At 45.4% G+C, this 23,543-nt stretch overlaps 1 protein-coding gene across 7 annotated transcripts in view; it reads left to right on the top strand.

Annotated features, from left to right (window-relative positions):
* Nucleotides 1-23,543, top strand: part of MED27 (mediator complex subunit 27) — a 235,018-nt gene that overhangs the window by 78,791 nt on the left and 132,684 nt on the right. For 2 of the 7 annotated variants that reach the window (XM_029203611.1, XM_029203605.1), the window contains one exon: nt 8,112-8,162. The exons of 4 other annotated variants lie outside the window; for them this stretch is intronic. In XM_029203611.1, coding sequence (XP_029059444.1) covers nt 8,112-8,159 — 48 coding nt within the window. In that variant the 3' untranslated portion in view covers nt 8,160-8,162. Of the gene's footprint in view, nt 1-8,111; nt 8,163-8,992; nt 12,528-23,543 lie in introns of those variants that run through there. One more of the 7 variants, XM_029203606.1, reaches the window with a different exon arrangement.

The following is a 23,543-nucleotide window of genomic DNA, read 5'->3' as shown; positions in this document are numbered from 1 at the left end:
TTACTTGAGTGTGTCACGGTTTTTCGTCACCATGTCCATCTTCTTTCCTGTACTTGTGTCACGGCTGAGGGTCTGGAGTTGATTGGTGCTGGGGATAGGTTTTTAATTTCATTTGTACTGATTTTTCTGGTAGGGGTACTGGTCTCTGAACCGCTGGAGTCTAGACTCTTGCTATTCTTTATCGGTTTTTAAAAAATTGATTATTTATCTTTGGCTACGTTGGGTCTTCGTCACTGCGTGCGGGCTTTCTCTAGCTGTGGCAAGTGGGGGCTACTTTTCGTTGTGGTGCGTGGGCTTGTCGTTGCAGTGGCTTCTCCTGTTGTGGAGCACGGGCTCTAGGTGCACGGGCTCAGTAGTTTTGGCTCGCGGGCTCTAGGGTGCAGGCTCAGTAGTTGTGGCTCACGGGCTCTAGAGCACAGTCTCAGTAGTTGTGGTGCACGGACTCGGTTGCTCCGTGGCATGTGGGCTCTTCCCGGACCAGGGCTCGAACCTGTGTCCCCTGCATTGGCAGGCAGATTCTTAACCACTGCGCCACCAGGGAAGCCCTATTCCTTATCTTTAATTGGTATTTATTTAGTCTGCGCTGCTTTTTATTAATTTTAAATTAAAACCTGATGTCCATAATGCTAGATGCTGGGTGTTCAGTGATGAATAAACCTTCTTTTAAAGAACTTAAGAGTGCCCTGGGGAGACAAGTAAAGAGGCCATTAGGGTTCAAAAGAAGGATATGAAATCAACCCAAGGGAACCAGGAAGGCTCCTCGGAGGATGTGGACTCGGAAAAGTTGAAAATCCCCGTAAATGGACTTAAATATAACGTTGGTGGCTCATATTAGAGCAGCATAAAACAGGCCCACTGCCCATTAACCCCTAAAAGGAAGGGGCAGAGGCAAGACTCTGAGAAGTGGACACTGCTGAATGGGACTACTCTATCCCACCTCTCACTCTTCTACCTGGCTCTTCTCCCAGAGCCCACTTCCTGGAGTAGTGAAGGGATACTGATCCCTTCAGCTCTCAAGGAGACTTGCTTGGGGCTTTGAGCAGTTCCTTGTGTCACTGTGTCCTGTAGATGTCATCTGTGGGTGCTGTGATGTGAAAAGGCTTGGGAGACTGCGGTGAGAGCGGGCCTGAGACCCAGTGCTCCTGTCTTTGGCTCTTTTTCTGAGGTGGTTGTTCTCCCTTCCCCCTCTCATCTTTGTCCCTGGAAACTTAGTTTTTTGTTTTTTATTTTATTTTTTTTTACTGTTTAATAACCACAGCAAGATACTTTGCCAGCCTTGGGATCAAACTTACAGAAGATCCTAGTCTCTAAGCATTGGTAGACACTCATAATAGGACGGAACCACCTTTTGGGATTCCCCTGTGTGCCCTGCTCACAGACTGACTCCATTATGTATTGTTGAGCAGAACGTCCTCATGCACCCTCCACCTCTCCCACCCTGATGTACTGGGGGCTCAGGCAAAGACATTCCCAGGTAGATCTTTTGAAGGAATGTAACTTTTGGCTCTGGGAACTTTCTTTTTGTACAGCTGCCCCGGTTCTCCACACACAGAGTTAGATTTGCTGGGACTTATGTCTCCAGAGAAGAAACCTAGGGGGTTTTAGCTACAGATTTAATAACTTGTCCCCTCTCCAATCCTAGCTCCACTTATTGCAGCCCCAGAAGTGTTTCCTAGGGTCCTTTTCCTTCCACTTATCTACTCCTACTTTACATCTCAGTGCCCCGAAGAAAATATCCTTGTAAGTCTCTCACAGTCTTAAATAAAATTTCATTTCATTTTTATCATATCACTAAGCCAGTATAAATCCCAAGCACAGTAGCTCTAGAAGGATGTTCTTTTCCTATCTGACATATAACAAAATAGATTTAGATTTTTTTTTCCCGTTGACTTGGGCACCTTGGGAAAAATAAAATAAAATAACTGAAATTAAGTAAATAAAGGGCACCAAATTCCTTTTCCTTCTCTTGGCCAGAACTGCCATATTCTCTTGTCAGTTCAAATAGGCCCCGCCCTCCCACCCCCCACCCCTCGGCCCCAAGTGTGGCATGCAGAGAACCTCACTTCACAGATCGGAGGTGGGCTAGGATGGGTTCTTACAAATGAACTTCTCCTCTCCTTTAAAAGATTTTTTTTTTTGCACTTTTTTTTAACAAAGGGCACTTAAATATTTAAAGTCTCCTAAGACCAATTAATTTAATACAGTTCATCCAACAGACATTTAGACAGCATGTGGCATTGTCCTGCCCATTAAGGAACCTCTGATATTGTTGAGGGACGTGTCTAGAGTGTCATGAAAGCCCAGACCCAGAAGAGCCAGGAGGCAGCTGCTTCCCTCCCATCATTTCACCGTGCAGGAAACTGAGGGTGCAGGTGGGGAGGCGTTTCTCTCCAGGAAGTCACAGAGGTTCACTAGGAGCAGAGCCAGGACTGGACCCTTGACTGTTCTGCTCCGGCTGGTATCCTCCCGCTTTCTCCTGACTTGGTGGCTGGGGGGGGGGGGGCAGCGCAGGAGGAAGAGAGAGAGGAAAAAACACCCCGAAACAGGATATTAAAAAATTGCATCTTTTTTTAGGTGATGTTTTTGGATGGTATCATAGAATCATCACCCCCGTTTGCTGTTCTGAGATTCCCCACGTGGGATACTTCACTGATTGCTTATTGCGTCTTGTGTGTGAGCCTAGCAGAGGCCACACAGCCCTTGCTTCTGGTTCTTTGCAAGAAGAAGGGGGCGGTTTCAGCATTTGTGTGTTACGAATTCCAGCTCTCTGCTTCAGTGCTCCTTGTGGCCCTGGAGCTCTGCCCTGTTAGCACTTCTTTTTGGCAGAGAAACAATACTTTATCAGCCAGTAGGGACAGATATTTCTGTTCTACAAATGAGCCCAGATTTATAGACTCTGGGTTCAAAGAAATGAGGTGAGGGATCACCGACCAAAGCCGAATCTACAGGGAGGGAAGAAAGAGCATAGGACTGGTTAGTGATGAAAGCCAAAACAAAAGACACCCGTTTCATTCTTACATTTGTCCTCTGAGAGGTACTGCTACTCTCCTTGCCTAAACCTTGTCCAGAGTCTCCCAGCTGGGAGGTGGCGGGACTAGGGTTCAGACCTGGGCACTGGGGCTCCAGAACCCACACATCTGAGCCGTACAAGGTAGCGCTGTGCCTTGCATTCACCTCTGTCATAGGTCAGGTTTTTCGGTAGCAGGTGCTGAGATGGAGTTTGGGGTGCAGTATATTTATTAGGGGTCAAAACCTGTCAGAGGAAGGGGGAAGAAGCATGATTGGACAGGGGAAGACGGTAAACCGTGATACAGCCTGACAAAGCCCAGGAGGTCTCTGGAGCGAGCATGGCCTGTAAGAGCTGTCCTGCGTCGGCCAGCCTTGCTTGGTCACCAGACGCACGTGGCTCCAGGAAGGCCGTGACTGCAGTGGGGTGGCTCTCTGAGGCTGTCCCTGGGTGAGCTGACCGCTGAAGGCCGAGTGCTGACCGCGCTCCCATAGGCAGGCAGCAAGGTCTTCCTGGAAGAGGGACCTGTTGCTGCATGTCCTTGTCTGTCACGCTCTCGGTCAGCCGCACCACTGTTACTGTACGGCTCAGTATTGGTCTCTGTTGCCGGCAGTTTGGACATTTGTTAGCATCAGTAACTATGTCAACTCTTCTAAGTGCAAGTCCGTGCTGTTGGGCCCATTCCTGCCACTGTGGCCACTTTGTTCATGGGTCCATCATGCTGACAAGGTTGACTGATATTAACTGGTCAGGTCACCTTTTCCCCTTGATTATCCAGTGCTCTTCCGTGGTGGGTGATACAAAGATCTTCTACCCTTCAGCGCACCTCCATGTGTTCATGCATGTCTGCACCTTAGCCTTTCTTGTCCTGACCTTCCAGTCTTTCCTTCTAGGCCCTTGACAATCTGACAGGACCACTCATCACTGCCCATGAGCCCATATATCGTCTAACCTGTGCCACTTGTTTTTCCACACAAGGTTGACACCTCGCTGCGAATGCTCTGAGCCTTACCTGTCGGGAGGCCTTTCCCTCACTGCTGGCCTTTACGCTCATCCCAAGTGAGTCTGTAACGTAGCTGCCATGCACTGTTGGCTTGTACGCACATAACAAGGCGGCCTGTCTGTGAAGCAGGCTTGGGCTTTTTCCTCCTCCTCCAGTCGATCGTATGGGATTCCCTATACAGACAGACACAAGCTGCGGGAGGGATGCTGAGACAGCGTGGTGGTGCCCTAGAGCCCAAGGCCTCTGGTTCTCCTCATGCTCGGTCCAGAGTGTACTGCTTCCATCTCAGAGCTGATTGTGGCTGGGCCTGTGCAACCTGAGGACTTGGTGGGTCTGATAGCACCCGAAGAGGCCCACCAGACATGGTGCTTCTTTTCCTCGTGATAAGAGATGCAAAATGCAATCATTATGTTTTACTTTATATAGGTGTCAAGAGCTGTGAAAGGTCTGAGGCTTTTACCTCCCCACCCCCTGCTTCTTTTTTGCAAGCTAAAATGTTAGCTTATCACAGTCACATAGATGCTGACAGAAGTCCCAGGAAAAGGAGTAGCCAGGCTGTCAGCAGGGTCTCCTTAGTCTCCTGAATCCCTTAAGGGGTGATTCGGGTGGGCCTAGATGGACGCCTGCCCTCACAGTGGGTTACATCACAGGAAGGGACACTGAGCCTGGAAAACCCACCGCATTATCGCAGCCTGTCAGCAAGTTTGCTCTTTATTTGCAGGGAGATGTTACCTTATCCCTCAAGGCTGCTCACTGCAAACACAGCCTCGAGAGATGTCCCAGATAAAGAGTGGTCAGGGCCTTGTATTCTCAGCATACCCAACAGATGTGTAGGGTGTGGGAAATCTGCAGAGGGCTCTCTCTCTACAGTGAGACGTCCTGGCATGCACCTGGCCTCCGGATCCCTAAACATTTTTATGGGTGGAGAAGACATAGCATGTATCTTACCAATGCCTCCAACGACCTGGCCACCTCCTGCTCATCTGGCTTGATCAGTATCACGTCGTTATGTCATGGATCACTGTGACGGTCAGAGGGATGTCTAGACATCCAGGGCTCTTCTACTGTATTATGACAGAGGGCAGATTTGCCCATAGGCAAGACTGTAAATGTGTACTGTCCCCCCCATGGAATATGAACTGTTTCTGATCTTCTTGTTTGATTGGAATAAAAAATGCATTCACTAAACCAATGGCTTTGTATGATCAGAGACTGTATTATCCTGCTCTAGAAAAGATGTTGCATCTGACACAGGAAGTGGCTGTGATCAGGGCTACCTTCCTGGTTGAGCTCTCAGTAGTCTGCAGTTTTTCTCCAGGATCTGTCTGGTTTCTGCAGGAGTCAGACTGGCAAATTACACCAGTCCAGATAGGATGGAGACCACTTCCTCTGCATCCTTGAGATCCTTCAAAATGGTGCTGATGTCTGCCATTGCCGTGGGGTGCAGTATTCTCTTTGACCTACTACTGTCTTGCCTGGGAGACAGTGGTGGGGTGGGGCAGGGCAGCATCACACTTCCACTTGGCCTTCTCCACTATGGATGGTCTAACCCCACAGACCAAGGACCTGAAGTGGTGGTTGTGCCGACTGCCAAGTACGTTGGCCTCAAGGGCGCACGCCAGCTGCGCCCGCAGACCCCGTGGGTGGACCCGCCATAAGCCGGGCCTCGGCTAGGGCTTCATCTGCTTCCTGACCCCCATGGGCTCCCACTTTTTTTTTTTCTTTTTTGATTAATTACTTTATTTATTTTGGCTGCGCCGGGTCTTAGTTGCGGCACGTGGTATCTTCGTTGCGGCATGCGGCATCTTTTAGTTGCGGCATGCAGACTCTCAGCTGCGACATGCGTGCAGGATATAGTTCCCGACCAGGGATCGAACCCAGGCCCCCTGCATTGGGAGTGCAGAGTCTTACCCCCTGGACCACCAGGGAAGTCCCCCCCACTCTTAACAGGGAGACCATGAGGAAGGTTTAGGTCTCTGGGAATTAGTGTTAACACAGAGAAGTGGCTTGCTGACACTGACCCTGAATGAGCTGACAGCTGGAGGCTGCCTGCTGACTGCACTCCCCACAGCCAGGTGGCCAGGCCTTCCCAAAGGGGATCTGAGAGGTGTGTCTCCTGTCTGCTGTAATCTTTCTCAGCCATGAGACTATTACTGTGTGGCTAGGATCCAGAATGCCGGTCTTAGTTCCTATCCCCTACCGCCAGTATTAATCTTTTTTGTACAGGCATACCTTGGAGATACGGTGGGTTTGGTTCCAGACCACCCCAGTAAAGCAAATATCACAAAGTAAGTCACACGTATTTTTTAGTTTCCTAATGCATATAAAAGTTATATCTAGGGCTTCCCTGGTGGCGCAGTGGTTGAGAGTCCGCCTGCCGATGCAGGGGACGCGGGTTCGTGCCCCGGTCCGGGAAGATCCCACACGCCACGGAGCGGCTGGGCCCGTGAGCCATGGCCGCTGGGCCTGCGCGTCCGGAGCCTGTGCTCCGCAACGGGAGAGGCCACAGCAGTGAGAGGCCCGCGTACCGCACTCACTCACACACACACACACAATAAAAAGTTATGTCTACACTATAGTGTAGTCTATTAAATGTGCAATAACACTGTCTAAGAAAACAGTGTACATACCTTAATTTAAAACTACTTTATTGCTAAAAAGTGTTACCCATCATCTGACAATGCAGGGTCGTCCCAGACCTTCAATCTGTGAAAAACGCGGTAAAGCCCAGCGAAGCAGAGCACAGTGAAACGCGGCATTCTCTGCCACCTTTCAACGTGGCACATAGGGCTTGCGAAAGAAGAGTCTGGGCTTTTGTGTTTTTATAATGAATACGAACTGATATTAAACTACGGTGTTATGTACTATGAGCAGACTTACGTGAGGCACGGTGGTAGACTCTAGGAGCACAGAGAACCCTTGATCTTAGACATTTACAGGCAAGGGGATTTAGAACATAGTGCATATGAAAAATGAACAAGGAAGCATAGGCTGAAAAAATAGCTTCGGGAGTCAGCCTGCTTGGGTTTGAACCCTAGGTCTCCCACTATTCTCTGTGTGTCTCTGGGCTTCTTAATGAACCGCTCTCACCCTTAGTTTTCTCATTGGTTGATGGGGATAATAATAATGGGACGATAGGATAGGACCAGTCACTAGGTGCTAGTTGCTTATTTACTATGCATATTGTTATTTAGATGACAGTAGTACGCACCTAATGAATATTATGGGTCAGGAGTTCTAGTGAGGGGCAGTGAAGAAGGCTTCGTGGAGGAGGTGGGCTCTGAAGAGTTATCCTTTGTAGGAGTATGTGCATTCCTTTTAAGAGATGGCACCAAAAGAGAAACAATATTGATAGATTGGAATTTTGTAGATTTTTATCCTTGTTTACATATAGCCGTCTTCCACGGCCGTGTCCTACAAAGTGAAAAGATTCCTGTTAATGGTGATAGAAACAGTAACAAGGCCTTCCTCTCCTGTTTTTCTCATCAGTTTAAAACTCAGATAAAATTATGTCTCCTGTTGGCTTGTATCTGTTCTGTTGAGCACGCACACACACACACACACACACACACAGAGTATACATGGGAGCACATTGCTTTCTTTCCAGGTAATATCACAGGAATTGGGCAGTAAAGAATAATAAAATATCATAACAGAGGTCACCAAAGGAACTTATAAAAAGCTCTGCTGATAGGCATTTTTAGTAAATGTCCTGATTTAAATTAATCCAAAACACTGAAAAATCTGAGTTCCTTCCTGAACCTTCAAAGAAAAATTAAATTCTGTTTTATGTATTTTGTGTTGTATGTTTTATTGCGTTTTGATTTTGAAAATTATTAATTTATGTTTGTTAAGTGTGTTGCCATAAAACAGGAAGTTAGATTGCTAATACTTTGGCTTTGTGAGAGGACAGATCATTTATAAAGTTCAGTGGAGATTTGCCTGTTACCCTTATTGAGTTTGATTCAGATCTTTGTGGGGTGTGGGCAGGGTTAAGTGTCAAAGGTATTTTTCTTGCTTCCAATAAGGAGTTAGAAAATAGATTGCTTTGGATTTCTGTAGCAACTAATAAAATTAGGTTGTTCCTGTCTGTTTTCTAAGGGGTTCCTGGCTGGCTTAGAGGATGTGGAAGTAACAGCTCTGCTTTAAAATGTAAGTTCTGAATGGTGGTGTCTCGGGGTGGGGGGGGGGGGTAGTTCTCTCTCCACAGGTGCAGACTTAGGTCTCTGATGGCACCTGCAGTTTTTGAAATGCAGCTGTTCTTTTACATAGCAAGCGTCTGTTGTTTTGTGCGTCTGCCCTGAAGATATTTGGGTACAAGTAGCAGTTATGAAAAACTGTCACAAGTTGTCTTGGAAGGGAAAACAGGCTCTCTTCTTTTAGTGCCTCTGTATTACGATTTAAAAGACAGGACTCAGTTCTCTCTGCTCGTTAGCATACCTCCACGTTTCTCATTGTTCCCTGCCCCTGTAATGCCAGTGGCGTTGATTAATGAATTGACCACAAGTGTTTATGGACTCCCCGCCCTATGTCTGGTTAGTGCACGGTGTTACATGCCCTTGACTGTGAGGGGCTTGCAATCCGATTGAAGGGTGAGACTATGTTCAGAGACAGGGAATATCAGCCCCTGACGATTTGTATAGACAGTCCTTCGCGAGATTGTTGTGAGCGGAGGTCATCCGGGAGGTAAGATTTGGCCAGATCTCCTGCTCTAACCGAAGTCCTCTATCTGGTCAGAACCTAGGACCCTGAGGCAGGACTGGCTTTCAGGCTGCAGAGCATGGAATTCAGGGTGAAACAAGAGACCACACCCTCTTAAGTGACCCTTAAACCAATGACCCAGTGGGCTGTATGACCAAGGCGTGGATCCAAAAGGACTAGGCTGGAGGTTCTGGACCCTTTTTGGAATAAGAGACACTCCCCACCTTTGGAAAATGTATTGGATGCTCAATAAACATTGGTGGAATTGGTTGCTGTTCTAGGCACTAGGGATCTGGGATACCTAACCAGACAAGATCCCTGGTCTCATGGAAATTATAATCTTGGCGAGCAAACAAACAGCGCATGCAATTTCAGGACCCCACGTCAAGAGCCTCAGGATCGGTCAGAAAGAGGCCCGGGGACAAAACAGAAGATGCCCGTCAGAGCAGGAAGGTTCCAGAGGGCCTGACTCCTTGGAGTATCACTGCGTTGTTGGAGATGAGCCATAGGTGTTTATTACAATGTATCTGTAGGCTCACCTGTGGGAAGGAGAGCACCGTTAGGGTCCTGACCCTTTGCAGAGAGGACTGGAGCTGGACTTTGAAGGAAGCAGAGCCTTTCTTAAACAGAGGAGGTGTGAGGAGGAAACGTTAGGTGGACTGGAGGAGGACAGTCTAAGGAAAACCGGAGATGGGAAAAGATCATGAACTGGAATTCCCTGACGGTCCAGCGGTTAAGACTCCACGCTTTCACTGCAGAGGTCACGGGTTCAATCCCCGGGGAACTAAGATCCCACAAGCCATGCAGCACAACCAGAAAAAAAAGATCGTGAACTGCCTGGTTTGTGTGAAAGCAGGGGCATGGGAGGGTGCCGGCTGAAGGTGGGTTTTAGCTAGCAGGTGGTCAATAACAAAGTATTTTGAGCAGGGTGCTCATAATTCAATTACTTTAAAGGTGAATCCATTGCTTCCTAGTGGCAGGTGTTAAAATACTGCCATATCGTACTGAAGTAGATTGTAGGTGAATTGATAATGAATTTGTGTTATTCTATTTTAGTTTTTTAAAAAGTGTGGTTATATGGGGGGGTGGGTAAATAAAACAGGATGGATAATTGCTAGAGCTGGCTGATGTGAGAGTTTATTACACGGTTCTCTCTACTTTGGGATATGTTCAGACATTTCCACAATAAAAAGTGAAATTAAAAATAACAAAGTTGGTTACACAACATTGTGAATGTACTCAATGCCACCGAACTGTATACTTGGAAACGGTTAAGACGGTAAAATTTTGTGTTTTGTATTTTACCACATTACCTACAAAGGAGTAACATCAGAGTGTGGCTTGCAGCCACAGAACCCACTGCTGAGGCCTCTTCAGGCATGTTTTTATGGGATGAAAGGTCAAGGGAGATCCTGGGCTCCTGCTTTTGTCCTGAGGGGGAAGTTCCAGGTAAAATATTAGAACCACACCAGTTGCGTCGCTTCATGGTTTTGCTAAGAGGAAGCTCAGTCTTAATTAGTGAAGTCTGAATAATGCAATATTTTTAAAGTGTTATAAATATTCTTTTCTTATAGTCACCTGCTACTTATATAATTGCCATAGCCTTGGTTTCTTCACCCACAAAATAAGGATAACATTTGTTATCATTTATCAAAATAGGGATGATAACGTTTGCAATTGGTATGAAGTTTGAATGAGATAATGAATATGAAGAAACCCAGCACCATTCCCATCTCCCCACACTTCTGCGTATCCTCGTTCAGAGCTAGGTTTGCAAAGTTAATGGCTTCTTTAATGGACAAATCACAGTTGATACATTAATAACTATTCCTGTGTAAACAAGCATATCTAAGTGGCTGACAAAGGATGTTTTCTCAGTATTTACTCTGTCGTTCTTTTAAAACAAAGAAATACGAGTAATCACTATGCTAGACAAATTTTTAAAAAGGAGGAAGAGCTCATGATTTTATCCCTTTAATACCACGATTTTATTTTACTTTGTGACTGTTGTATTTACAGAAATAACTTTCCTAGCTCATATTTAAAAAAAACAAATTGTAAACCTATAAGTCAACTCATTCTGTCCATGTTTTAAGAGACACAAACTCTGACCTTTTCCAGTAGTTTTTTGCTGCCCGGGACCTCGGCATATACTCTCATTGCTTAACTGGGAACTCTGAGGCCTCGGGAGGCACAGTAACTTACATACAACCAGGATGGGAGCCAGAGCTAATCCCCTGCGTCCTGATTCCCAGTGGACTGCTTTCCCCACTGCCTCAGTAGAATCCAGATGAATGAGGTTTTCTGGTACTTGTTCCAGTAGGAAGAGGACCAGTTTCACGCATAATTCTTCATGACTGCCCGTAGCATTTTAATTGCTCGCTATTGTGTCAAAATATTGTCCTACTGACAGTTGGGATAATGTAAATAGAAAGCAAGAGGAAATAGAAAATTGAGTAAATTTGCAAGAAAGCAAGAATGCCTTTGAAATACCTAAAAGACTGACTTACTATCATCAGGAAAACATTTTGAGCTCGTGTGTTGTCATGTGTGATATTTGGGGAGGTAGTGATTTCTTGAAGATAGAACCTGTTTAGAATGAAGGAAGAGAGCTCCAGCTCCTGCCGGCCCATCTTCCCAGCCATCCCCGCTTCCACACTGAGTGAATTCCTCTGCGAGGCTGGTTTAGGGAAACATCATATCCACGGTTGCTCATTCCCATATCCTTCTGCTCTCTCTCATCTTTATACCTTTGCTTATTCCTTGTTTCAAAAACTTCCTGGATTTTTGGTCTCTGCACCAGGCTTCTTCTCATAAAACTTAATGCAAGAAACAAAAAAGAAGTTAAAACCCACAAAAGATGCACCAGTCAATCAAAGGAAGGGTCTTAACCTACTTGAAGGCTGGTGACCGGGCTTCCCTGGTGACGCAGTGGTTGAGAGTCCGCCTGCCGGTGCAGGGGACGCGGGTTCGTGCCCCGGTCCGGGAAGATCCCACATGCCGCAGAGCGGCTGGGCCCGTGAGCCATGGCCGCTGAGCCTGCGCGTCCGGAGCCTGTGCTCCGCAACGGGAGAGGCCACAGCAGTGAGAGGCCTGCGTACTGCAAAAAAAAAAAAAAAAAAAGCTGGTGACCAGAGAAAGTATCACACTTTACAGGAATCGTTGCCTCAGATTGTTTTCCACAGCATTCATTCAATGCCAGGAGACCGTGGAGCATACCACAAAATTTGTGTGGAAAGTTTGACCCGAGAATTTTTATATTCAGCCAAGTTTTGTTATATAGAAAAATAGCAGCGTTAGCAGTGTTCTTTAAAAAAAAAAAAAAAGGAGGTAGGGATAAAGCATGAGCTCTAGGAAAGGCCCATGAACCTTTCTTCAAATACGTACTTAATGACAAAAATCCAGTTGAGTCAAGGGATCAACTGTGTCCCTTCATACATTCAGCAAATGTATATCGACTGCCTGTTGTGTACCAAGCCCTGTTCTAGGCACAGGGAATATAGACGTTTACATTCTGGTGAATAATGGCAAAGCCATCTGTCGTTTTGAATAAATAGTCAAGGCCAAATAATTGTCAAGAATAAAAAGAGAAGGTAAATGTTATAAAACATGGGAATGTAGAAACATTCATAGAGCAAATAGAATTGAGTTTGGGTAGGCGTACTTTCTCATCTTATTTGGGAGCCGGAGATATGTCTAAACATCAAGAAATAGAGGTTTAAGTATATGATGTAAAATTAGAAAGAACTTGAAAAAAAAAAAAAAAGAAAGAAGATGCAGTATAAACCCCCAAGGCAACAAAAGACAATCCATATAGCAAGAGATAAAAACAACAACAAAGCGTTAATAGCTAAAACCATAAAATAAGATGACCAGTTTTAAACTACACGCCTATACTGTCAATAAATACCAATAGAATAAATACCTATTAAAGTAAAAAGACTCAGATTGTCCCCCAAACCAAAATCCTACTATGTACAATATTCAAGGAATATTGGACAAAAACAGATCCTGCGTTTCTAACTACGAGAAAACTAAGTTTGTGATAGAAACGCCAGAAAGTTGAGTTCAAGACACATGGCGTGGGACATCCCTGGTGGCGCAGTGGTTAAGAATCCGCCTGCCAATGCAGGGGACACGGGTTCGATTCCTGGTCTGGGAAGATCCCATATGCCGCGGAGCAACTAAGCCCACACACCTAGAGCCCATGCTCCGCAACAAGAGAAGTCACCACAATGAGAAGACCGAGCACCGCAATGAAGAGTAGCCCCCACGCATCGCAACTAGAGAAAGCCCGCGTGCAGCAACGAAGACCCAACGCGGCCAAAAAAGTAATTAAATAAAATAAAAGACACACGGCGTAAATGGCTGTAGAGGGAAACATCGTAACAACAGAGTGTACAGTCCACAGTGAGGCCATAACAGGTAAACCTGGGGCTAAAGTACTGACCGTATAAAGGCAAGAAGTGCCAGGAGAAACAGAGACTGGGCAGAAGGAGGGGACTGTGACTTGCCTTAGCCCACAACGGATCGGGGATATGGAAAGTAAAACAAGCATGTGCAAGAGTCAGAGATCTCCTTATTCAGTTTTTTAGCTGAGATATCACCTCCTCAGAGAGGCCTTCCCTGACTACAGTCTAAAGTAGCTTCCCCAGTCACTCTCTACCATACTACCTTTTAATTATCTTTGTAGTACTCATCACTGTCTGCTGTTCTCTATTGGTTTATTGTCTTGTTTTTTTTTAATTATTTGGCTGAAATCTCTATGCAAGAGGGACCCTGTTTGTCTTGTTTACTGCCGTAGCCCCAGGGCCTAGAACAGAACAGTGCCTGGCAGATAAGTCATTCTTGATTAAACAGATATCTACTAAGTGTCGGTATATGTATGTGTGTATATATGTATATCTGGTTCTAGGTGCTCAGAATATTTCCATGAACAAAACAGAGCCCCTTTCCTCGTGGAGTCTACATTCCTAGCAGAGAGAGTGTGGAAGATAGTAACCATAATAAATAAGTAATGTATAGAATGTTAGAAGAGCTGGGAGAGCTGCCTTAAAGGAATGGTGAGGGGAGACTTCCTTGAGAAGGCGACCTTCGAGCACATGTGACAGGAGGCTTAGCCATGCAGGCCTCTGAGGCAAAAGTTCCAGTCAGAGGACCACAGAAGAATGGGGAGCATTAATATGAGGTTGTGAAGACAAGCGGGGCCCTGAACAGCAAGTGAAGATGCTGGGTCTTATTCGTGAGACTAGAGGTAAAAAACTGGTCTCAGCGTGGTAAGTAAGCTCTTTTCCCCCCGATCAGAATCAGTTGGAGCAACACAAGGAATTTAAACTGAAATGTGACCTTGAGCCAAGCTACTGATCATGGACAGTTTTGCCTTGGTGTAACATAAACATTCGTCCTTGTTTTATATAGTGTTCTGAGGGTTACAGTATGTGCTGATCTCAGTTATTAAAATGTCCATTTAGAACATTCATTAGCACAGATGAATTCAATTATTTCAAATATAGAAGCAAAATATTGTGCAGAATGAAAATATTCGATATAATTAGGCTATTAATGAAAACACACATACGCCTGCGTGACTGAAAATGAAAACTTAACAGTCTCAAAAGGATGGCGCTAAATATTTACATATCTGTCTGAGATGCACATTTTCAGATGCTAAAAATATTTATTGTTAATTACTGGAAGGGAAGTCTAGGTTTAATGTAGTAATAAACTTCCATATATTTGTGTCACACCAAAGTCAAAGCCAGTTTTGTAAAGCATTACAGGTAGCCTTTGAAATAAGAACTACTGCTGACATAAAAGGAGACTCTTCCCAGGCAATTAACAGTACCTATTTGGTGAGGGAAAAGTTTTACAGAATGATTAGGAAATGAGAAAGTTGGCAGGTTGGCTTTTATATCTAAATTTTGCATACACGTCTTAAAATTTTCCTTCTAAAGTGTAGCATTCTTGAGGCATTGAGACTGAGTTATATCGAAGTACAGCCACATTTTCTTGGCTAAAGCAAGTCACAGGATCATCCCAGACTTAAGGAGAAGGGACTGCCCAACACAAGGGCATAAGTACCAGGACATGTTCCGTTGGGGGCCATCCATGTAGCCGACTACTCCACGTGGAGGGACATACGAAGTGTAGAGTAAATGCTCTCTGCTACCACTGTTGCTAACGCCACTAGCATACGCCTATCTAAGTGGGATGGGGGGCTTGATCTAAGCGTAGTAAGCTCTTTTCCCCAAGTGCTTTCTTTCCGATGAGAATCCCTTTTCTCACCTTCCCCGCCACTTCAAAATAAAGTCGGAAGAAGACAGATCAGTGGTCAGATTTGGTGGGAAATCTGAGGCCAGTTTTTGTCTGAAAGCGTGCTACTTCCTTGCCTGGCAGTGTACCCCTGTCCCCGAGCGCCCCTTGCTGCCTTTGGGTGGTAGCATGATGATTCTCGGCCCGCACGGCTGACTGTAGCCCTCCTTCCTCACGCTGTAGCCTTGCTCTGTGGTTGTGTCCATATGGTAAATCGCCTTCCTGCCATTGTGGCTGCAAACCAGCTCGACCAGCCAGGTGGCTGTAAGTCCTGCGATTCCCCCCCGGCCCTCCTCTTCGGGACTCGTCATTGCTTCTCCTTGGAGTGGTTGATGAAGGAAGAGCTGTGCCGCTCGCATCAGTTAGGATTATTTCTCACAAAGGGCCACATTTTGAAATAAACGAGCTAGAGAAAAAGGCATTTGGGATCATCTGTGCATTTTCTTATGTGTTTGACTTCTTCATTATCGGAGACGGTATTTTTGTTTCATTTCAGCACATGGGCCCAGACTCCATGGAGCTTACGCTCGTCTTATGCCAGTTTTGAGGGAAAATGTCTTTAGCTCTCACCCTGTGCAGAAATCAGAAGCATGTGATGTATTGTAATTTAGCTAAAACAAATAGTGGTTTTTCCCTAGAACTTGCAACGATTGCTGTGAATGAGCAAATGTTTATACAAGGTGTGAAATTAAGTTTCATATAGTCACAAAATGTGAGTCCTCACCAACAGCTCTGAAATCATATTTATATTTTGGGTAACAATTTCAGCGGTGTTCTTTGTCGCAGTTAGGAGCCCTGCTGCTCTGAGAAACGATCCCCTTGTCCAGATTTAGCTCTTGATAAAGAAAGCTAGGCTGGAGCTTCTCTGGATCTGGAGCTTGGAGTCCCACCTTTAGGGCTGCCTTTCTGTGAGCATGAAAACCAGATTCCAAGTGGGGGAGGGGGGCTAACCCCTAAAATAAACCTGGTTTGCATTCTGAACTTGCCTGCTTTCCTGGAAGGTGTGTTGCAGGTAAAGGGTCTGATCTTGCCAGGGCCGTGTGTGCAGAGCTCTGGGACACCTAAGACCAGGGCTGTCTCGCTGGAGACCAGGGTTACCAGGGGCTGGGGGGGAACTGAGGCGGTGGATGCCCCCTGTGGTTCTCTGCTCCAGGTAGGAGATTGGGGGTAAAGGGTCCCGGGGCTTCACTTATTGAGCGTTATCTCTGCGACCAGACAGCTAGAGCTGAGGGCCAGGGTTGGGGTGGGAGTCCAGCTGGGCTCGTGATAATGGTTAAAAGAAGGCAAATAGGAGGTAGAGATTGGGAAGTTGGAAGAGACGGACAGGAGGCTTCGCAGAGGGCACTTGCTGGGATTTGTGTGTGCATAGCACGCTGAAAAGAACCCGTTCAGTTAAGGGGCTGAGCTGGGGCGCTAAGCTGGGTGGGAGCTCAGCTGGAAGAGGCAGTAGAACCTTGGGCAAGTCCCAGCTGCTCCGTCTCTTCAACAATTAAATGGGGATGAAAGAAGGTGTGTGGACTAGCACAGGGGTCACATGTTAATAGCAATTAGAGCTAATAAACAAATTCAGCAAAGTTGTAGGATACAAGATCAATACACAAAAACCAGTTGTATTTCTGTACACCAGCAGTTAACAACCAGAAAACAAAATAAAGAAAACAATTCCATTTATAATAGAATCAAAAAAAGAAAGAAAGAAAGCTCTGCTGATTTCTGGTGAAAACCTGGGATTTAATCCTTGCTTTTAAAATGTGCAAATTCTGTCAAAAAATTTAGGTGACTGAAGCGCTTCCTCTGGGGTTTTATTTCCTAATCTGCTCCAATGAACTGTTTCTTCCACTAACAAGGAATTAAATTGTGTCTTTGCTGACTGCTGTCTCCTGCAAGAAGTGTCAGAATTCCCTGAACCAAGAAGGCTCTCCTTAGCAGCAGTGAAGTAATAGTTAAAGCTCAACGTCTCTTGTGCCTTTTTGAAAAAATGGGACTAGGCACGCTAATGTTTCTCTACAGCTTTTCCACCAAACAGTCAAAACCCATTTTAAAGAGAGAGTTTCCAAGAAGAGCAAAATTCACAAAACGATTGAATATTGTGCACTGATTTTTTTTTAAAGAGCTAATTGGGAAGCAGCAGTGTCTCCTGTCAGATTCTTCTTGGTAAGTGAAGAGTGATATATTATTTTGTACCCCTTACCTTTTTGCCCTAAGGTCCCATGTGTTTTATGGAAGACAAAGTGCAGACACGTGAAATAGCTTACTGTGTACAAGAACTGGCGCCTGCCAGTCTGTTTTCGGCTCTCCTGAATGCTAGAATCTCTGAATCGGTGCAGCCTTCTGCTGGTGACAGTAGCCTGTGTTTGGGGGTCAGGATCAGGTGTGCCCTGAGCGAGAGGAAATTTTTGCCTGGTCCAGCATTTGATATTTAACAAACTAGGTGGCCGGTTCATTTCTAAAGCAGTTTAGTGCTTATAGCTATGGCTCTCGTTAGGCAGCAGCTCGATTTCTCTCCTCTCCCCTCCCCTCTACCCACTTGTTAAGGCTGTTTTATATATCCTCCCCGCAAGAAACAGTGATTTTCTTGTTAGTGATATATTTGTACTTTTGGCAATTTGAAGACCAAAGGTCATTTAAAGAAATAGTTACAGTTTGAATAAATATCGTATATTAACGCATATAGGTGGAACCTAGAAAAATGGTACAGATGAACCGGTTTGCAGGGCAGAAATTGAGACACAGATGTAGAGAACAAACGTATGGACGCCAAGGGGGGAATGCGGCGGGGGGTGGTGGTGGTGGTGGGATGAATTGGGAGACTGGGATTGACATGTATACACTCATGTGTATAAAATTGATGACTGGGACTATCCTGGTGGCGCAGTGGTTAAGAATCCGCCTGCCAATGCAGGGGACACGGGTTCAATCCCTGGTCCGGGAAGATCCCACGTGCCGCGGAGCAGCTAAGCTCGTGCGCCACAACTACCGAGCCTGCGCTCTAGAGCCCGCGAGCCACAACTACTGAGCCTGCGTGCCACAACTACTGAAGCCCGCGTGCCTAGAGCCCGTGCTCCGCACAAGAGAAGCCACCGCAGTGAGAAACCCGCACACCACAACGGAGAGTAGCCCCCCCACTCACTCCAACTAGAGAAAGCTCGCGTGCAGCAAGGGAGACCCAACCAGCCAAAAATTAAAATAAATGAATTAATTTAAAAAAATAAATAAAATAAAATTGATGGCTAATAAGAACCTGCTGTATAAAAAAATAAATAAAACTCAAAAAAATGTAAAAAAATTTAAAAATTAATAAATGAGCATCTTTCCCTTGGGAAAAAAAAAAGAAAGAGAAATAGTTACAGTTTGAGCTGAGATTCTCAATTGGAGATCCATATAGTTTTACTATGTTTTCAATAAAAAGTTGAAATGTCAGTATGGGCAGACCAAGCAGCCTAAGGAAAAAGAGATCCTATAGAATCCTGTGGGTGAGTGGATTTTATGATCTATCTATCCGTTCATCCATCCGTGTATCTATCTGTTTGTCCATCCATCTGTCTTCCTGGGGTCAGGTGCTACTCTGCAAGGAGGTAGGTAACATGGTCTAGTGCAAAGAACCCTGTCCGAAGGTAAGGAATGTTCTGGGATAAGTGACTCTGCCACTGAGCGGATGTGTTTCCAGATGTGTACCCTCCAGACTGGTACAGATGTGTACCCTGGTACAGATGTGTACCCTCCAGACTGGTACATTTGTTGGAATTGAAGAAACTACATTGACACGTCATTATCACGCAAAGTCCATAGTTTACAGAGAGTTCACTCTCGGTGTTGTACATTCTATGGGTTTTGACAAATGTGTCCGCTATCATAGTGTCACACGGAATAGTTTCACTGCCCTAAAAATTGTCCTCTACCAATTCTTCCCCAATAATTTTGTTAATGTTTTATTTTTTTTAAGTTTTTTAATGGAGAATTTCGAGCATACACAAACTAGTTCTTTCTCCAGTCTCTCTCTTCTTCCTTTCTTTCCTTTCTCTCTTTCTTCTCTCACAATTTTGTTGCTGTTGTTGAAGAGACCAGGTTGTTTGTCCTATAGTTTCCCATGGTCTGGGTTTTGCTGATTGCATCCTCCAGGTTTTCTTGATCATGTTTCTCTGTCCTCTGTATGTACCGTATAGACTGGCAGTTGGATCAAGAAGCTTGGTCAGTCATGTTTGATTTGCTTGTTTTGCCAAGGCTACTTCATCAATGCTGTTGTCTTCTATCAGGAGGCACAAAATGTCTAGTTGTCTCTCCTTTTCGATGATGCCAGCAGCTGTTTATGGTCAGTGTCTAGAGTCGTTAGGGCGCAGAGTGGTAATATTGGGCTGGCCGAAAAGTTCATTCAGGTTTTTCCATAAGATGTTAGAGAAGAACCCGAACAAACTTTCTGGGCAATGCAGTATATTAATGCTATCATTCCTTTGTTCATCTGCTCGCTGGAATGCTTCTATAAGGACGCACTCCCCTCAATCAACTGCTTGGTTATCCAGTGGTGCAACTTACTTAGGACAGACAGAGTAAATGCTTAATTTCCCTTTATCCATCAGTTTTCAAAGTAGGGTTGATTCTCTAGCATCCATCAATAATAACCAATTCACCGTTTTTTCTAATTATTTTTAAATTAAAGTTTAAAATTTTTGGTCAGGAACACTCATTTTTGAGATGGCTTAGGTCCTTCCTATGGACCTAGAGCAGCCCACGGCTACTGGGGAGCTGAGGGGTGGAGTGGGTTCCAGAACCCCCACTAGAGAGAGTGGGGGGACAGGCCTTCTTCAGGGGCCAGCCAGAAGAGCAGGTTGGTCTGCACCACCGAGAGCCTGTAGCGGGTGGGCTGGATAAATCACGTTGCCCTAATTTTGGTTTTTAAGGAGCTGGAATACTCCTTAGCAATCATCTGGACCAAATTACTTTCTTTGGATCTTTCTCTTCTTTTCAATCGTGTTAAAATTCACATAATCTAAAATTTATCATCCTAACCATTTGTAAGCGCACAGTTCAGTGGTATTAAGTACTGTCACGTTGTTGTGTAGCCATTAGCACCATCCAGCTCCATAACAGACCAACTTACTTTTACACTCAAGGAAAATAAGGCCCTGAGAGACTGTATAAGGCTACAGCAGTCATGGCAAATGGAAACCAAATTTTCGATCTTTCAATACATTTCCGTTTCCAGAAACCAGGCTTTGACCTGACTGCCTTGGGTTCTGGAGCCGTCACTTCCTTATCTGACTTATTCAGTTGCTACTTGACTGCTCTGTGATAGTCACAGGGACCCCAGTCAGAGGACGTGTCACATGTGGAGTGTTCCTGCAGAAGCAACTTTTGAATAGGGTTCCAGAAACCAGGACTGGATGAACGAGCTGCCTAAGGGTTAACCTTCCTAACTCTGGCTTGGCAGGGCTGTAAAGAATTCTGCTCAAGTTCATCCTTGCGACTGACATCAAAGTAGTACAGCTGCTACTAGAGTCCCAATTAGTGCTTTTCCTGTTTAAATGGAGCTCCTGCAAGTAGAATCTTGAAATAACTGTGTTGTGATCAGGGTTTGGGAGAGCAAAACGGGCGGGGGGGGGGGGCGGGGGGGGGGGGGGGGGGAGGGTGGGGGTGGGGGGGGGGGGAGGGAGGCCTCTTTTATAATTACAGCATTCTTACATAATGATCTGTTTTTTAGTCTTTCCTGATTAGATAATAGCATTGTAGATTACATTCAGAACCAGTTTAGTTTATTGCTGTGTTTGTTATTTGGTTGGATAAATTTGGTAGCTATTTCCATAATCACCGTAAACAGTTTATATTTACAGATTTTTAAAAAGCAAGTGATGAGGCAAATTAGTCAAAAGTTCAGCTTATCAAGGAAGAAAAGAGACTTTGAAGATACTTCTTTGCTCACTTCCCCAGATTGCCTTGTTTATCCCAGCAGGATTGGTTTTAATCCGTTGGCACGGCCTATCAGTAATGGAAGATTGGATTAGTGATAACATTTGTTCATTGTTTGGTTTCAGGACTAGCATTCCATTAATCCTATCACTCATCCCAGTAATAAAATAACCTAATCCACCTCCCCCCCACCCATGTCTGTTTCATTTTTCTCTTTTTTTCCTCTTGGCCTTTGATTTCTTTTTAAATTTAAATTAATTTTTATTGGAGTATAGTTGCTTTACAATGTTGTGTTAGTTTCTGCTGTACAGCAAAATGAATCAGCTGTGCATATACGTATATCCCCTCCTTTTCGGATTTCCTTCCCATTTAGGTCACCACAGAGCATTAAGTAGTTCCCTGTGCTGTGCAGTGTGTTCTCATTAGTTATCTATTTTATGCATAGTATCAATAGTGTATATATGTCAGTCCCAATGCATCCATCTTTATTAAATTGCTTCTTGAGAAATTCTGTTCATTTTTATTTCTGGCTCCCTAGCATCGCTTTGGATTTGGACTCTGCTTTCCAGAGTATTTACCAAGCCTCGGGGCTTCATGTCTTTTGAGAATCGTTGGCCTTTGATTTTAATATCATAACTTATCACCAGCTGGTTAGGATAATGGAGAAATAACTGAATCTCTTGCATCATAGCATTTTAGAGTAGGGGTGTGGTTGGATTCCTGGGCTTAGTGAGAGACCAGAGGCTGGTCCTTTCTGGGCTCTCTCAATTTAGCCAGGTGAACTTGGGCCCACAAGACTTTGGTTCACCCCAGATTCTTCACTTTTAACTATGAGAAGTTGGACTAATGTAGTTCTAAGATCTCTTAACTCCTCTCTGTAATATCACTCTGGTCCGTATAGAACCTTCTGTCTCCACCAGTTCCTCTGCCCTCACACCCCTTCCTACACAAGCTGCCGACCTCACACCCCACAGTCCTCCATCACAGACCCTGCTGAGTGGAATAGCTGTTGGCCCTGAGATAGACAGAGATGCTGCCTAGATCCCCTCAGTTCTTAGGCCTTCTCCCTTGGAAGACTGGCAGCTTTCCTGTTATTTGGGTCTGCAAGAGACATCTGGGTGTCCTGCCAATGAACTCCCTCATTTTCCTTTAGTTTTAGTGAATTCCTATCCCTTGCACCTGAAACCATGAAACTCAGATTGGGACATGAGCCCATGGTCTTTTTTTTTTTTTTTGCGGTACACGGGCCACTCACTGTTGCGGCCTCTCCCGCTGCGGAGCATAGGCTCCGGACGCGCAGGCTCAGCGGCCATGGCCCATGGGCCCAGCCGCTCCGCGGCACCTGGGATCCTCCCAGACCAGGGCACAAACCCCTGTCCCCTGCATCGGCAGGCGGACTCCCAACCACTGCGCCACCAGGGGGGCCCCAACCCATGGTCTTTTAACGGAGATCACACACCTGCTCTCAGGACTTAATGAAGCTCATGTTCTTGATGTCTCGTCGCAGAAAGAATTCAGTGAGAGACACAGTGATAGGTAAGAACTGGCTTTATTTAGAGAGAAACACACTCCACAGAGTGTGGGCCATCTCAGAAGAGACGAGAGAGGCCCCAGGGTACCGGGCTTGTCAGTTTTTATAGGGATGTGTAATTTCATAGGCTAATGAATAGAGGAGTATTCCAGCTGTTTTGGGGAAGGGGCGGGGATTTCCAGGAATTGGGTCACTGCCCACTTTTTGACTTTTATGGTCAAACTCGGAACTGTCATGGCACCTCTGGGTGTGTCATTTAGCGTGGTGACGTGTTACAGGGAGCGTATACTGCCGCTCAAGGTCTAGTGGAAGTCTCCTCTGCCATCTTGGACCTAGTTGGTTGTAACCAGTTTATGTCATGTCCTATGGCTGTGTCATTCTTTTAAAGGTTGTACCCTGCCCCCTTCCCTCCTGTTTCACACCCAGTTGATCCCAAAGACATCTGTATCCTCATCATGCCCATGTGTTTCTTGTCTGGGTCATTCCTTATCTTGTCCAGTGTTCCATGTGGATGTTTCTCTTTGCCTCTCTAGACCAGGAACTCTTTGAGGGCAGGGCTTGTATCATGTTCACCTTTGTGCCCCCAGTGCTTTTGACAGTACAGGATGTGGTAAATGTTGGTTAAAAGAATGAATGACTCTAGACACAGCTACTTTTTAAACTGAAACCAAGAGAGATAATATTTGCTCAGACTTTATGAAGCTTGTTTATTTAGAAGCAGCAACTGGATGAGAACTCAGGACTTTTATCAAACTTGTGCTTCCCTGTAGCCATTGGTTTTAGTTTTAGTCTCCTTTCTTCTCTGTGAGTTCTTTCCTTGGTGTTCTGGTGAGACAGGAAGGGAGCCAGGCACAACCTTTCAAAGAAGGACACAGCCATAGGGCATGACATAAGCTGGTTAGAACCAACTAGGTCCAAGATGGCAGACGAGTCGACTTCCACTAGACCTTGAGCTCCATTATACGCTCATTAACACATCAGCTAAATGCCACACCCACAGGTGCTGTGACAGTTCTGAGGTTGACCATAAAGGTCAAAAAGTGGACAGTGACCCAATTCCTGGAAATCTCCACCCCCTTCCCCCAAAT

This window comes from Monodon monoceros, unplaced genomic scaffold (assembly GCF_005190385.1).
Source record: "Monodon monoceros isolate NGI ecotype Baffin Bay Population unplaced genomic scaffold, NGI_Narwhal_1 Super_Scaffold_5, whole genome shotgun sequence".
NCBI lineage: Eukaryota > Metazoa > Chordata > Mammalia > Artiodactyla > Monodontidae > Monodon > Monodon monoceros.
Note: the sequence above shows the minus strand (reverse complement) of the source record. Positions and strands in the feature narration are given on the sequence as shown.